Source organism: Schistocerca cancellata, chromosome 3, assembly GCF_023864275.1.
Source record: "Schistocerca cancellata isolate TAMUIC-IGC-003103 chromosome 3, iqSchCanc2.1, whole genome shotgun sequence".
NCBI lineage: Eukaryota > Metazoa > Arthropoda > Insecta > Orthoptera > Acrididae > Schistocerca > Schistocerca cancellata.
In genome coordinates this window covers 444,077,840-444,093,629 of record NC_064628.1, presented here as the reverse complement: position 1 = coordinate 444,093,629, position 15,790 = coordinate 444,077,840, and the positions used below count along the sequence as shown (strand labels likewise).

The following is a 15,790-nucleotide window of genomic DNA, read 5'->3' as shown; positions in this document are numbered from 1 at the left end:
TGCCAACTACGTAAAAAAATGTGTATCGTTCATCATTGTCGTCGCAGTTACCAGAGCAGTAAACAAAATCGTTATAAGGCGCCATGACCGTCGCGATTTCGAAACATATCTCATGCAAGCGACCCTGGAAATTGCCGTCAAGTAGAATTGCTGGCACAATATTGCACAAAACCAGCAGCATAACGAACTTACATTATTCAATCTTACATTCAAATGTTCACAACCTATTCCTTTTAATCGTATGCTCACGTAGTATATAGCTGATATACAAGTGTGATGGGAGTAACACTCACCTTAAGAACGGCATCCATTATTCTGAACTTGGAAAGATCGTTCTCGGTGCTCGCCCTCAGATAGGCACCTCCCCGCCTGAAGACATCGTCCACCTCCTTCCACACAGCCTCCTGCCACTCGGGGTGCAGACCCAGCAGGACGAGTGCGTTCCCCAGTGTGGTTGCTGCTGTCTCAGTGCCCGCAATGGCTAACGAGCGTGCCTGGAGAAAATGAGGAGTACTACCAGTATCCTGCAAGCTGCTTAAAAACTTTCCGTAATTCCTACCAGATACTGTAAAGTACATTGAATGTAACGCTAATGTGGATAGAAAGGGGAACCAGTCACTTAAATATATTATTTACGGTTAAATCCAATACTTTCAAAAGATTGCAATATTGTAAACCTCAGAAAAGGAAGAATGAAGAATGAAATCACCCAAACTGATATTGCGGAAATGGATAGGGTTAATGATGCGCGTTTTTCACATAATGGATTAAAGTCAGAAGCTTGTAATGTACTTTTTGTGCAAACACAATACCTACTGACTTTAACAAAGTAAAAGCAGGCTGAAATAGAGTGTCAGTGGCATTTATTGCAGGATTATAGTGTCTGTAGTTTATGAGGTGTCGTTTCCTGAAAACTTTCCGCATCGACACTTCTTTGTGCCACTCAACCTGTGTAGTTGCTAGGTACAATAATGTTGTGTTTCTTTACAGTGTGCTTGTGTTTTCCTTGAGTGCACTGCGACTTGCTAGTTACTTAGCTTGTGACAGTCCAAGCAATAAGTGGAGAGTGGACGCTAGGAATTATCAATGCAGAAAAAGCCAACATGCTCATGGTGTATGGAGAGTGTAGGAAGAATGTAGTTCGTTCTTGTACGGTTCATGCGGCAAGATATGCGGATAGAAGTCAACCAAGTCAAAAATTAATTATTCATCAGACTCTTCAACCACTTACCTGAAAGTGGTATTGTAACACCTAAACAAAGTAACAGAAGGAAACAAGTGATGAAAGAACAGGAGTAATTTATGTCCGTGCTGCTATTGCTGTTGTCCACATGTTATCTCCCTACAATCGCACTAGAAAGTCTAATGAGTCAGGTAAGTGTCCTACACATTGTCCATCGACATATGTTCCATTCAAACGGTTCAAATGGCTCTAAGCACTATGGGACGTAACATCTGAGGTCATCAGTCCCCTAGACTTAGAACTACGTAAACCTAACTAACCTAAGGACATCACACACATCCATGCCGAGGCAGGATTCGAACCTGGGACCGTAGCAGCCGCGTGGTTCCGGACTGAAGCGCCTAGGTTCCATTCCTGTCATATCGTTCTCCATCACGAGCTGCGTGGAGATGATTACGGCAATCGTGTTAACTTCTCTACTTGGGCATTAAGACCAGATAGTCCAGATATATATTGTTTAGTGATGAAGCCACATTTATCTGTTGTGACCAAGTAAACCGCCAAAAGACTCACTACTGTTCTGTTGACAATATCCGCTGGCTTTGTCAGGTAGGACTTCAGCGCCTGTGGAGTGCCAATGTGTGGTGTGGGGTCTTGAACCATCAGTTCATACACCCGTTTTCCATAGACAGAACACTGAACGCGCGCGAGAATCGTAACATCCTAACAGACAATCCACCACGGATGCTTGAAGACGTTCCTCTGCAGACCAGGAAGAATCTGTGGTACCAACATGAAGGCTGACCACCCATAGTGCACGAAGTACTGCAGCATGTCTGCAGGAACTGTTTCGAAATCGTTGGATTGGTCGCAGTGATCCTGTACCTTAACCGGCTGGTTTTCCTGATATGACGCATGTAGACTTTTACTGTGGGGAATACTGAAAGACGCTGTCTACAAAGACATATTAACTACGCCCGATAATATTCAAATACATATTACTGCAGCCCGCTCAAACATCTCCGATGAAATGCTAGCACGTGTGCAGTAGCAGTTCCATGCAAAACTGGAAGCGTGTATGCCGCTGAGGGCGGTCTTTTTGAAGACAGTCTGTGATGGTTAATTACCTTGTTATTAGTCGTAACCCACATAAAAAATGTATGCACTTTTGTTGTTCGTTAGTTGGGCTGTACAAATGTCTATGTAGGAACTTATCAAAATATGGATGCTCGTAAATGATTAGAACTATAATCCTGCAACAAACACCACTGACATTCTAATTTATTCCACCTTTAGTTTGTTAATGTCAATAGGTATTGTTCCATTTAAGAAAGTGATTATTTGCACAGAAATCACACTTTCTAAGAATTATTGCAAGCTGTTAGTTGGTTAACAATACGAGCCCCTTATTACCAATCCATTCTGTGAAAACCGCACATCTAAAGCACTTTCAATGTCTGCAGTATTTGGTGTGCAAATTTTAGGTGGTTCACGCTGTATAAAGATCACCTGAAAGAAAAGGCTAAAGAAAGATGATCACAATGTTTGTTTCTGTTTATTATTCACAGTAAACTGATTCATATTTGTAATAAAATAGTTGATTCGTCGTTTAGATCATTTCTTCCTTAATCTGTGTCTTATCTTACCGTTTTTGTAAATGTACTCTTACTTGATAAATTAAAATTATGTATTAAATGCTGGTAAGTGTTAATGTTCAACATCCACTCCTTCAAAAAAATCACTTTTTTAACATAATACATAGAGATAAATGACGTAAAGTGGTTACGTCTCTAAGTATTACATTGTATGAACGAAGCAGGCTCATAAACATATTGACTGCTTGATGCAGGTCTTGTAAATCTAGTGAAATTCAGAATATAGTTAAGGCTCTCAAAAGGAGAAAAACGATTCATGAGGTTGATAAAATTTTAATATAAATCTTAGATGTTCATTTGAAATGCTGCTGTAGTGCAGCTACATATACAATGGCTTATGTCACTTATTAAGGAAACCTAAAATATGTTACTTTAAGGGTTATCCAGAAACAAGTATAATAACCAATTTTGCTGTGTCTTAATAGGGGTATGTTCTGTGAAATTAATATTATACAATTTTTCAGGACACATTCCTGAGTGAAGTAGCTAACTTTGGTATGAGAATATGAGAATCAATGTAACGTTCTTGAATTTCACTGCAAAAATTAAAAAAGATAATTTGTAGACTAGCAGTACTGAATTACACTGTGAAATATTACTGTAATAGAACTGATGACATATCCGTTCATACATACTATACTACCACTATACATAATTAATAATAATTCCATAAGTATAACATACCAATTCCGTCCAGTGATCAGAATTTTACTTTAGTTAATTATGTGAACTTTTCATGTGAAGTGTTTTTTATTGCATCGCTTTTACAAAGTCTTTTTGCAGAGGTTACTCAAATTCGTATGCTGATATGTAATGGAGTAGCTCTTGATCGGTAGTGGTACAGGCTACACTGCATCACGCTATGATTACAAGGCATGATTAAGAAGCAGAGACACACATTTAAGGTTAAATACAAACATCAGCAAAGCAGCGGTGAATACATACACCGATGAAACAGAATCTATCAGTCTTTAGTGTTACATAATACTAGGAAATTCCCAAAGGAAAGAGTCAGCCAAGAAGATCCCATATCACCAAAAATATTCTGAGCAGTCCTAGAGAAACTTTTCAGATTCTTAAACTATGAAATTGAAGAAGGGTATCGTATGTGAGGAACGTACATTCACCAACATTTTTGGATATAATTCTGCTGTTTCCTTTCAGTGCAGATGCCGGCCGGTGTGGCCGTGCGGTTCTAGGCGCTTCAGCCAGGAACCGCGTGACCGCTACGGTCGCAGGTTCGAATCCTGCCTCGGGCATGGATGTGTGTGATGTCCTTAGGTTAGTTAAGTTCAATTAGTTCTAAGTTCTAGGCGACTGATGACCTCAGAAGTTAAGTCCCATAGTGCTCAGAGCCATTTGAACCATTTTTCAGTGCAGATAAATTGTGAACAATCAATAGAAGCACTTAATAGAGCAAGCTTGAAAATAGGCTCCAAATCAATTATTATTATATACAGTGTCCGTTCTTTCAGAAATGTCCACAAGGACAGATACTATTTTGATTCTACAGCCACGATAAATCAAGACACAAAAGAATTAAAGACATTAGCAGCCAGTGGCCATTGATTTGCATCAGTGAGGCATGTTAAAAATTAGTGCCAGTATGAGATTTGAACACAGGCTTCCTGCTTACAAGGCACATGAGCTTACCACTACATCATCCACACTCAGTGGTCACAGCAACCACATGGACTACCCACACATGCCTCCCATCGGACCCAAGTTCTCAACCTATACCATACACTACTGATGCATTATCCTGCTTCTTAGCCCCATTATGTATGGCACCTCGCCAAGTCCCATAAGAGTTCGAGCTTGGTTTCATCCACACTGAAAGCATCATTGGCTGTGTTCACCGAAAGTATGTGTATGTGGTGTCTTTTCTTTCAGACATATCCGAAGGCATCTGGGAGATGTGCCATGGTAATCAGTGTGGTTGTGGTAACCACTCTGCGTGGATGGTATAGTGGTCAGCGCATCTGCCTAGCAAGCAGGAGACACGAATTCTAATCCCATTCCGGCACATATTTTCAACTTGACCCATTTATGTAAATCAGTGCCCACAGGCAGCTAATGTCTTTAATTGATTTGTGTCTTGATTGATAGTGGATGCAGGATCAAAATGATGTCTGTTTTTTCTCTTTTTCTTTTTTTTTTTTTGGAGATGTTCGAAATATGTAAAACGTATAATTAAGGAGAACACAACCAATCACTCATCCAGTGCAGGTGCACACCAAGCTCTAACTCTTATGGGAATCAGAGAGACGGCATGAGTAATGATGCTAACGAACAAAGGCACTGCTTCAGTAAAGCGTGGTGTGAATTGAGAATTTGAGTATAATGGGAGCATGCTTGGGTAGTCAGTGCAATAGTGGTGACCATTGTGTTCGAATGGTGTCGTGGTTAGCATATCTGCCTAGTAAGCAGGAAACTTGGCTTCCAATCTCGATCCGGCACACATTTCCAATTTTCCAAATTGATACAAATCAATGGCCACTGGTAGCTACGGCCTTTAATTCCTCTGTGTCTTGAAGGAGTGTTTATTGTCCTGAAAAATAGTTTCCAGTTAGTTTCCAGTATTGACATATGGCATTAAAACGAGGACCCTGAATGCTATTAGAAACAATAACGAATCAGAACAGAAACAAGCTGAAGTGTAAGACATGCTTAAGGTCAATGAAAGTGAAATGAAAGTTATTTATTTATTTGCGCACGTAGGTATCAACTGAAACTGAATGGGACATGTCATCATAATATTGTACAACGAAAATAGATGTAAAACTTTTACCACTCCGTGACACTGGCTGGTAGAGCAATCATATCACCATTATTTTGAAGAAAACCAATGTTAGTAGCAACAACTATTGTTCAATAATGCGTTTCCTCTTTTTAGGACATCAACAGATTCTTCACAAACAGAGAGGAAAGAAAAAATAAGTAGCCAAAGTTTTGGTCCTGTCACCTACAGTTCGAATAAAAATGTCAAATCTTACATTTTCTGTTATGCTGTATAATACCAGAGTACTCCAAAATCGCGATAGACAGGGTGTATAGCTATACAAAGAATAGAAATTAATAAAAAAAAAAAGTTGATAGATGAGGGAGAATGAGATAGAGGAGGCAAAATGAAAGTGCAAAACTTACCTTCGATACATACATATTGGCAGTCAGGCCAGTATAGTGATACGATCGCACTTATGAAAGTGCGAACATGCGGCTTCATTTAAACGTAGCATAGTAAAAATTGTACTAATCACTCTTTAGAGCAAAGATCCGGAAACATCACAGGTGTGCACGAGTAAATTTGAAACAAAAGTCTCCTCAGTATATACACTACGACGATCCCAATGAGATAATAGATCGACCACGACTTCTTGTGGCATCAGCTGCTCATTTGAATGAGATTGCCTCAATAATTTCAGGGCATTAGAATGGAGACTGTAGTTGGAAACTGCACAAGCCACCACGCAAAACATATCCTCATAGGCCGATATGATTCAAGATTGGATGACTTACGGCAAGCTGATCCAGTAGATACGAGGGAATATTCACATGAGAATAATGGATTCAAATACACTCCTGGAAATGGAAAAAAGAACACATTGACACCGGTGTGTCAGACCCACCATACTTGCTCCGGACACTACGAGAGGGCTGTACAAGCAATGATCACACGCACGGCACAGCGGACACACCAGGAACCGCGGTGTTGGCCGTCGAATGGCGCTAGCTGCGCGGCATTTGTGCACCGCCGCCGTCAGTGTCAGCCAGTTTGCCGTGGCATACGGAGCTCCATCGCAGTCTTTAACACTGGTAGCATGCCGCGACAGCGTGGACGTGAACCGTATGTGCAGTTGACGGACTTTGAGCGAGGGCGTATAGTGGGCATGCGGGAGGCCGGGTGGACGTACCGCCGAATTGCTCAACACGTGGGGCGTGAGGTCTCCACAGTACATCGATGTTGTCGCCAGTGGTCGGCGGAAGGTGCACGTGCCCGTCGACCTGGGACCGGACCGCAGCGACGCACGGATGCACGCCAAGACCGTAGGATCCTACGCAGTGCCGTAGGGGACCGCACTGCCACTTTCCAGCAAATTAGGGACACTGTTGCTCCTGGGGTATCGGCGAGGACCATTCTCAACCGTCTCCATGAAGCTGGGCTACGGTCCCGCACACCGTTAGGCCGTCTTCCGCTCACGCCCCAACATCGTGCAGTCCGCCTCCAGTGGTGTCGCGACAGGCGTGAATGGAGGGACGAATGGAGACGTGTCGTCTTCAGCGATGAGAGTCGCTTCTGCCTTGGTGCCAATGATGGTCGTATGCGTGTTTGGCGCCGTGCAGGTGAGCGCCACAATCAGGACTGCATACGACCGAGGCACACAGGGCCAACACCCGGCATCATGGTGTGGGGAGCGATCTCCTACACTGGCCGTACACCACTGGTGATCGTCGAGGGGACACTGAATAGTGCACGGTACATCCAAACCGTCATCGAACCCATCGTTCTACCATTCCTAGACCGGCAAGGGAACTTGCTGTTCCAACAGCACAATGCACGTCTGCATGTATCCCGTGCCACCCAACGTACTCTAGAAGGTGTAAGTCAACTACCCTGGCCAGCAAGATCTCCGGATCTGTCCCCCATTGAGCATGTTTGGGACTGGATGAAGCGTCGTCTCACGCGGTCTGCACGTCCAGCACGAACGCTGGTCCAACTGAGGCGCCAGGTGGAAATGGCATGGCAAGCCGTTCCACAGGACTACATCCAGCATCTCTACGATCGTCTCCATGGGAGAATAGCAGCCTGCATTGCTGCGAAAGGTGGATATACACTGTACTAGTGCCGACATTGTGCATGCTCTGTTGCCTATGTCTATGTGCCTGTGGTTCTGTCAGTGTGATCATGTGATGTATCTGACCCCAGGAATGTGTCAATAAAGTTTCCCCTTCCTGGGACAATGAATTCACGGTGTTCTTATTTCAATTTCCAGGAGTGTATATTTGAATGGTTATTGACACATACTCCAAATTTACCTGGGCATTACACGTTAAAACAAAAATTGGGAGAAATGTTGTGTATGTGTTTGAGGGTTTGCTACAGACAGGGATGAACTGATGCCCTGATACTCTCCAAACCGATCACAGAGACAAGTTTTATAACAGGTATTTCAAGACCGTGATGCAGCACTATGAAATACATCACTACTCAACATTCACCCACCTGAAGGCGAGTATTGTGAAATGTCTGAAGGAACAATAAAAGGTCAAATGTGGATGCATTTTATTCTTCGTGACTCATACAAATAGACAGATATACTCCCAGAAATAATTGTACAGTGTAATTAAACAAAACATAGCATAATAAAAATGAGACCAGTCGATGTCTGTGATAATGGACCCATGGATACAGTGTACTATCATACTAAAATGCTGGATCAACGGAAACAGAAATTTAATTTAGTTGATTTGGTACATGTCTCAAAAAAAGTACAGCATTTGAGAAGTCATACCTCCTGAATTGGCTGGGTGCGATATTCACAGTGTCTAAAATGAAGAGAACAGAGCGCAGAACTTACATCATAAAGGATGTTTCGGTGCTTTAACACCAAGGAAATACAGAAGAACTCAGAACCACACGAATTTCTCATAGAGTGTGTCATAAGACGTCGAGACAATAGAGTACTACTTAAATAACATGGTTTTCCCGCGACAGAAAACTGCTTGATTGACGCTGGTGATTTGCTGTATAATGGGATTCACAGGGCACAATCAAACAGTAGCATAACGTGCGTGATAGCAGTCACATAATAGGAGGCGGTGGTATTCTGGACCAACTTCCTGTCAAATTGCACATTCCTTGGTATAATTACTGTGAAAGTGGTAAAAATCCTTAAAAAAGTTAGTCTCGTGGTGATTAGAGGATGAATCTATTTGACGAGGCGTGTTTGGAACAGGACGTTGCATACACAAAACACTAAGATCTCCCAGGACGTCACGTTGAAGATCGAATTTTAGCTGAAAAAGCCAAGGCAATACGTGCGAGAAAGGATGTTGGTATAGGACAGCGCACTGCGGCATTTGTAGTTGATAAAACGATGCGCGTTAAAATTAGGTTCGGTTTGTGGTAGATGAATTTCAGGCAAGTTATGAATGCTGCACGTCGTGTACTGAAAAAGAGGAAGAGCAAGAAGTCATAGATCAAGGAGAAGAAGGGGTGTTTAAATGGTTCAAATGGCTCTGAGCACTATAGGACTTAACATCTGTGGTCATCAGTCCCCTAGAACTTAGAACTACTTAAACCTAACTAACCTAAGGACATCACACATCCATGCCCGAGGCAGGATTCGAACCTGCGACCGTAGCGGTCACACAGTTCCGGACTGAGCGCCTAGAACCGCTAGACCACCACGGCCGGCAAGGGGTGTTTAAAAAAACTGTTTCCTGACAGCGATGTATGCAGCTAAAAGCGCACTGAAGCATAAAGGACCGCTTAAAGCACCCAGAGTTCTGCCGATAAACAAGACATCACGTGGAAGTGTATGCTTCTTATTTCCTGCCGTCACACGCCTCTCAGCGATGGGTTCATGAGCTAGCGGTGCTGCATGTATTTCCAGAACAGTGAAGAACGCACAGAACTCCCAGGGGCAGCTACAGGAAGCAAGGAGGCATAACCGCATGATGGAAGCAGCAGGCATCGGAATAGGACTGTACTTGAAACCGTACAAGAAAAATTTAGGTCCCTTCATAATCAAAAAAGCCCGTTACTTATCCTGCTGGACAGACGCCTTACAAATTCAGATCTACTCAAGTTCTCCTGGCAAAAACTCAGTATTCCCCATAGATTCCGTGATGTATTTATGCAGTATACATCACCGAAGACCATGTGGAAATCCGTAGAATGTGAAATTGTGAATTTAGACGTTCCTGGGGTATCGGGAACTCACTGAGTGCCATATGCTAAGAAAAATACAAATAACGTCTACTATTTGGACTCATTTGGAGACTTTTACCCGCCAGTAGAATTACAACAATACTTACCGGCAGAAGACGTCTGTTCTGCAATTCTCATCGCAACCAACACTTTGTACCTACTTATGTGGGCATCTGTGCGTAATGTTCCTCCTAACGCTTACAAAGCAGCATATATATAAAGAGATGCATTAGGCATCATCCCGACAGTCGAGGTTCAAATGCAATGTCGTACACTCCGATTTTAAAAGAATTATCATCAATATTACGTGCGAAATACTTCTCACAGATTGATTTAAGCAACAGGGAGCGGAGTACTGCCCTGATTGTATTGGAGACTTGCAACAGCAATCCGGATACCACAGAGGCTAACAGTGAACTTCATCTGGAAATTGTGCGTACGATATTGGCGATTTAAACGAAGTTTTAAAAAGGTCTGGAAAAGGAATACACTGCGTACAAACACCACTACACGTCAGTCTCAAATAAAGACAACAAGTGCAACGATTGACTTTAACCAAAAACTATCAGTTGTATGGTTACTGGATTTCACAAAAGGACAGGTTTTGAAGATGAATCCTAATAAATTTTACAGATCTGACCAGTCAGAGGATACACTCCCTGTCAGTACAATCCGTGTCGTGTGTAACATCGCAAGAAACTCTTATCTCAACGACAGATTGATTCATACTATTTACGCATTCTTCCCATCATTGGGAGCAGAGCATAAGATCGTTGAGATCCCTACCAACGCTCTTCACCTTTCAGTAACATTTCAGGCTCTGGACTATCTGCAGCTGCGTATAGTGGAACCAGGATAATCAACTTATCTATTTTCGAGGCTAGGAAGTCGTTGCACGGGTACAGCTACAGCGGAACCAGAAGTGATCTTGAACGTGAAGAGATCCAGAAGCAGTGGCAGCCTTCAACCAGCCGGGACCTTTTGCAGGCAGAATCGGCGGTCTTTAGCGTGCTGGACCGTAAGCGCTGTCGGAGACCTTCAACCAGTCAGAGGATCGCAGCAGCGGCGTATTGTCAACGAAGACAGGATGGCCGTAAGGTATAAAACCAAAGTGCACAACGTGCAGAGTGGCACTTCACAACAGAGTAGCAATGTGATAATGAGTGAAAACTACGAATTCCTTAAATCAGTGGCTCTGAAGCCGCGCTATGACGTCGTTCGATATAACTAGACCGGTGGAATACGACGATTGTATTATACGCCAGGAATACTTCTCGCGTACACCTTATGCATCAACCACATTCAACAAGGACGGTGAAATTACGATTGTTATCCAACACCAAGACGCTTTTGCCCTCCCATGCAAGAGTTTCATGTATGTTGATGGATCATTTACGAAAGGGGATGGTACGGCTACAGTGGCATCGAATCTTACACGTAATGCCTTAGCGTTCCTGTTTCATGAGATATTATAGCAACTAAATAGGCTCGAGATTGACCGTACACACAATGTAGGCATAACATCAACTTTTAAAACGTTTGTTTCTGCTTCTCCCTCGGATTTTAACGATTTAGAAAATAGTGGATGGTTCATTGACGAGCCAGTTGATGGAACAGTGGAAGAGTGCAAGAGATTTACCACGTGTATTTCTGTAAAATTGCTTATGTTACATTTTGAGGGCATGCAACGAATTGTGCTAATTGCTAAACAGGAACTTATTCTGGTACATTGGCGGAGCTCAAGAGGAGAACGAGATAATCATCAATAAAAAAAGTATAGAAAATGCGACACATCACAATATCGGATGAGCAGCGTTTGAAGCTTTTAAATTTTCTGAATGCTGATCAATTTCTACCGCTACCTTTCCACTCATGAGAGGTTTTCGAGTATCCAGTGCTACCGACCACAAACAAAATAATGTGGCCTATTGAAACCTCCTCTCAGCTAGAGATGCCCAGGTTCATCATACTTGCGTTTCAGACCAATAGAAGAGGGAATATAGAAAACAATTCCCCCGAATTCGATAATTTCAGGTCAGGCCAGAGTCTACCTGAAACCTGAATTGTACTTGTATGATAATATACGATATGTATGCGAGGTTCCGTGCTTCATACTGTCAAGAGAATGGATGCCTACTCAGTCCATGGGAATTCAAGGAGCTGACGCGAATCATCGTAATAGTCTGATCAAAACGGAAGGAAATAGTTAAATCTGGACCTATAGATGTACAATTTGAATTGTAATCTTCGGCAAATTTCGCAGAATACATTGCAGCGTATGCTAAGGTTGTACTCGACTGTGTAATTAACTACCGCCCACTTACTGGTTTTGTGCAACGGGTTGTATAAACGAATAGGTCCTGCGGGATACCCAAAGTATTCCACAATCATATTTCAAGGTATGAACATCACTGCAGATGGTCAAGGTTTTTTATGATGAAGAGCATAGACAGTTCATATTTGAAGACGTAGCATTCATAGTGTACACACAAGATGCCGATTAATAGAGACATTCTCAGGAAACGTTGCATCACCGAGGTCTTTCAAGTATGTGAAGTGTGCTAAAACAAAGGAAGAGTGCTAGTTGGTTAACACATTTCTACCATGGAATTCACTGGCATGATCCTGGCATACCCTAAAAAGTTATGGTGACATCGCATCGATGATTCGACCAAACGGACACCACCATCTACGTGAAGGGGAAGGAGAAAATCTCATGGATGCGTCGAATCTTCAAGTTTCCTGCCATTCAAGACCTGTAATTCTGCAGGTGTCATGTTCTCCATCGGCTCAGGAAGAGCATGTGTGAAAATAGCGTTGCTGTGTCTGTTTAGGAAAATGTAAAATTACTTTTAAGTGGGATGACAAATAAATGAATTTTTACCTGATTATACGTATGTACTTACCCCTTCCTTCCCCCCACCCACTGCTCATCCTTTCATAATATACAGTGCTGTCCACATACAAATTCTGTGGTTTTCTTCAAGCACAGGAGATATAATTTTAGACACGTCTGCTATATGTCTTTGGAAGCAGACACGATCATGTGCCAATAAGTGCTGCACTATAGGCGTAATCCCGTGAATCCATTATATATCTTTCGTTATCTTCCATCTTAAACCTCACTTCCTTAATAGCACTCATCTTCAGAAGAACTAACGTCGTTTGTGTCATGTGTATCCTTTATATACATAATGCAATAATGGATAAGTTTTTTGTAAATAACGACATCAAAGACATGTGATAAAGATTTTTCCCATTTATTCAATTCACATAGATACAATTTGATTTTTGAGATACATGTCAGTTCTTGAGATACAATTCAGTTTCTTAAGGTACATTTCAGTTCCTGAGATACAGTGTGACTCTGATATTTCATTGCACAGATACTTTTAACTTACACGCTACAGCAGTAATGCTGGTTGAGAATATTTTATACAATATTTTTCCTGTAGCACTGGATGAGAATGTTTTTACAATGTTTTCATAGGCCTACGATAAAAACTAATGCAGAGAAACTTTTTTTTACTAATCTATATTCCACAGTCCCAATAGCACAAGTTGAATAGTAATTCTGATAGATTGTGTACACTTAGAAACTAATCACTCTTGGAGAGCTAGTGGCAGGTAAAACTTAAAAAAAACTATTCTATTTACATGACACACATGGTCCATATTTAATGTAGATTGCAATTTTTCATGCAACAAATGAAGGGACCTGTACCGATATAAAGTAATTCAGGACCTGCAATATGAGTTATCGCAAACTCATAATTACAGCGGTATATGTAGAGTCTGGATGGCTCTAGTATGGACATCACCACATAAATAGTTTTTGTAAACTCCACTGCAGCCTTCACCATCTCCACAGCAACAATGTTATTGAATATGGTGACCTATCAAAAATTCTGTCCAGCGATGCATTTCTTACACTCCAATGGCCATCTCATTTGGTTCTAATTCAAATTTCGTTCCGTTCCCTCAAATTCTCCATTGCTTTGCCAAAACTTGAATTATTTGTTAATTTATAAAACTCTTTCTCAAAGCCACATGTCGCGGAAGCTCTCTGCCTCGTACATAAATCAATATGCTCCTTCAACCCTGGGGACTGCTTGAAGCAAATAGCCCAGAAGATTCTAACCAGCTCAATACCCAAGTTGAGACACTGCTTGGGATTATGATAATGAATAACCTATGTCAGCTTATTCTCCAGCGTTGTCATCAGTTCTAGGGTGGAGCCTCTTTGGAGAACAAGTTGCCCTGGATACAGCGGCAAATCGGTGTGCGCATCATGCAAACTAACAGGGGATGTGAGTTCTGCATCCACCACATATCCCACCTCAGAATTAGCAGCCTTATGCTCTTTGATTTTTCCACCCAATCTCTATCATTCGTCTTCCGGCAGCCATCGCAATTCACTAGTCACTAGTGATTGTTGCATGGCGTCCCCGTATAAGTTATTTACATCCAAATACATGATATAATTCGAATCAAAGGATGCGTTAAGCCTGTGAACCATCCATGGATTATTCGCCTTGGCATGTCTATGGACACATTGGCAAAGTCCCCCACGGATCCCTCGCTCAAAGAAAAGAAGCATATCTGCATCGGCCAATAATTCAATGCTGCACTTTGTTTTCTTGAGCACTGCAGCCCAAGACAACCCAGGCGCTTTGTAGAAAAAGGGGATCCAGGGAACATGTGGTCATGCATAGATTCCGTAATTTCTCGAAATCATCCGCAAGCAACCACTCGTCTGTGTCCGTGTAAAACTATGTGTACTCTCCTAATATGATGAAGTTGAGTTCCCTCCAGACATCCACGGCGTGATCATACACTGCATCCATTATGGCGTCGCCTGTAAGGTTGCTGGAGAATCCAGTTATGTCGGTTAGCCTGATTTCGTTGAGTTTTGTCATCCTATCCAGATACTCGAATGGCAAATTTTCGAAATTAGTAGTGAGGTCTTATGGGACCAAACTGCTGAGGTCATCGATCCCTAGGCTTACTCACAACTTAGTCTAACTTAAACTAACTTGTGCTGAGGACAACACACACACCCATGCCCGAGGTAGGACTCGAACCTCAGACGGGAAAAGCCGCGCGAACCGTACAAGACGCCCCAGACCGCGCGGCTACCCCACACGGTATACTCATTTGGGAAATCCCCCTTTCTAGTCACAAGCTTAAACTTTTCCTCGTCTGGAAATACAGGTTGAATGATATGTATATCCCCCCGAGGTAGGGTTTCAACAAATTTCTGGAGTCATGCCTACTTAAAACGTAGTGTGTCAAGGAAGCGGAGAGTAATTCTCAGCGTCATTCATTTGGACAATAAAATATATTTCTCCACACCCCCAGCTAGGACACTCACCTGATCTTTCTCCACGCTGAAACCAGGCAAGTTCTCAACAAGAAAGTGAGCGTCATACTTGCTTATGTTATGGAAGAAAACGTTTATGTGACTAGATAACCGCTAATTCTAATTGCACATATTGTGAGCTGCGCCACGGAACTTCCCCCTAAGATGACAGTGGTCCCTACGAGGAGTTTGCTTTTTCCAATCTAACGGGAACCCACAAATATAATATTTAACGGAGTTATTGTACAAATCTTCATTCTCCTTCGATTTTGCCATGCGAACGTAGTTGCTGTAAGCCTTATCAGTCTCCAATGATAATTTTTCGAGCTCAATGAGCAAAACCGCAGAATTATCCGCGACATAAGACTTCTAGCGGTTAAGACTTGAATTATAGGACAATACAATTTGGTACACTGCCACATGTGGTACGCGTTTTTCTGTAAAGAATGGCTCTGAGCACTATGGGACTTAACTTCTGAGGTCATCAGTCCCGTAGAACTTAGAACTACTTAAACTTAACTAACCTAAGGACATCACACACATACATGCCCGAGGCAGGATTCGAACCTGCGACCGTAGCGGTCGCGGGGTTCCAGACTGTAGTGCCTAGAACCGCTCGGCCACTCCGGCCGGCTTTTCTGTAAAGGTAGTATGTG

At 42.3% G+C, this 15,790-nt stretch overlaps 1 protein-coding gene across 2 annotated transcripts in view; it reads right to left on the bottom strand.

Annotated features, from left to right (window-relative positions):
- Nucleotides 1-15,790, bottom strand: part of LOC126175200 (cytochrome P450 4C1-like) — a 214,856-nt gene that overhangs the window by 51,572 nt on the left and 147,494 nt on the right. For both annotated transcript variants that reach the window (XM_049921800.1, XM_049921801.1), the window contains exon 5: nucleotides 294-494. In XM_049921800.1, coding sequence (XP_049777757.1) covers nucleotides 294-494 — 201 coding nt within the window. The remainder of the gene's footprint in view (nucleotides 1-293; nucleotides 495-15,790) is intronic.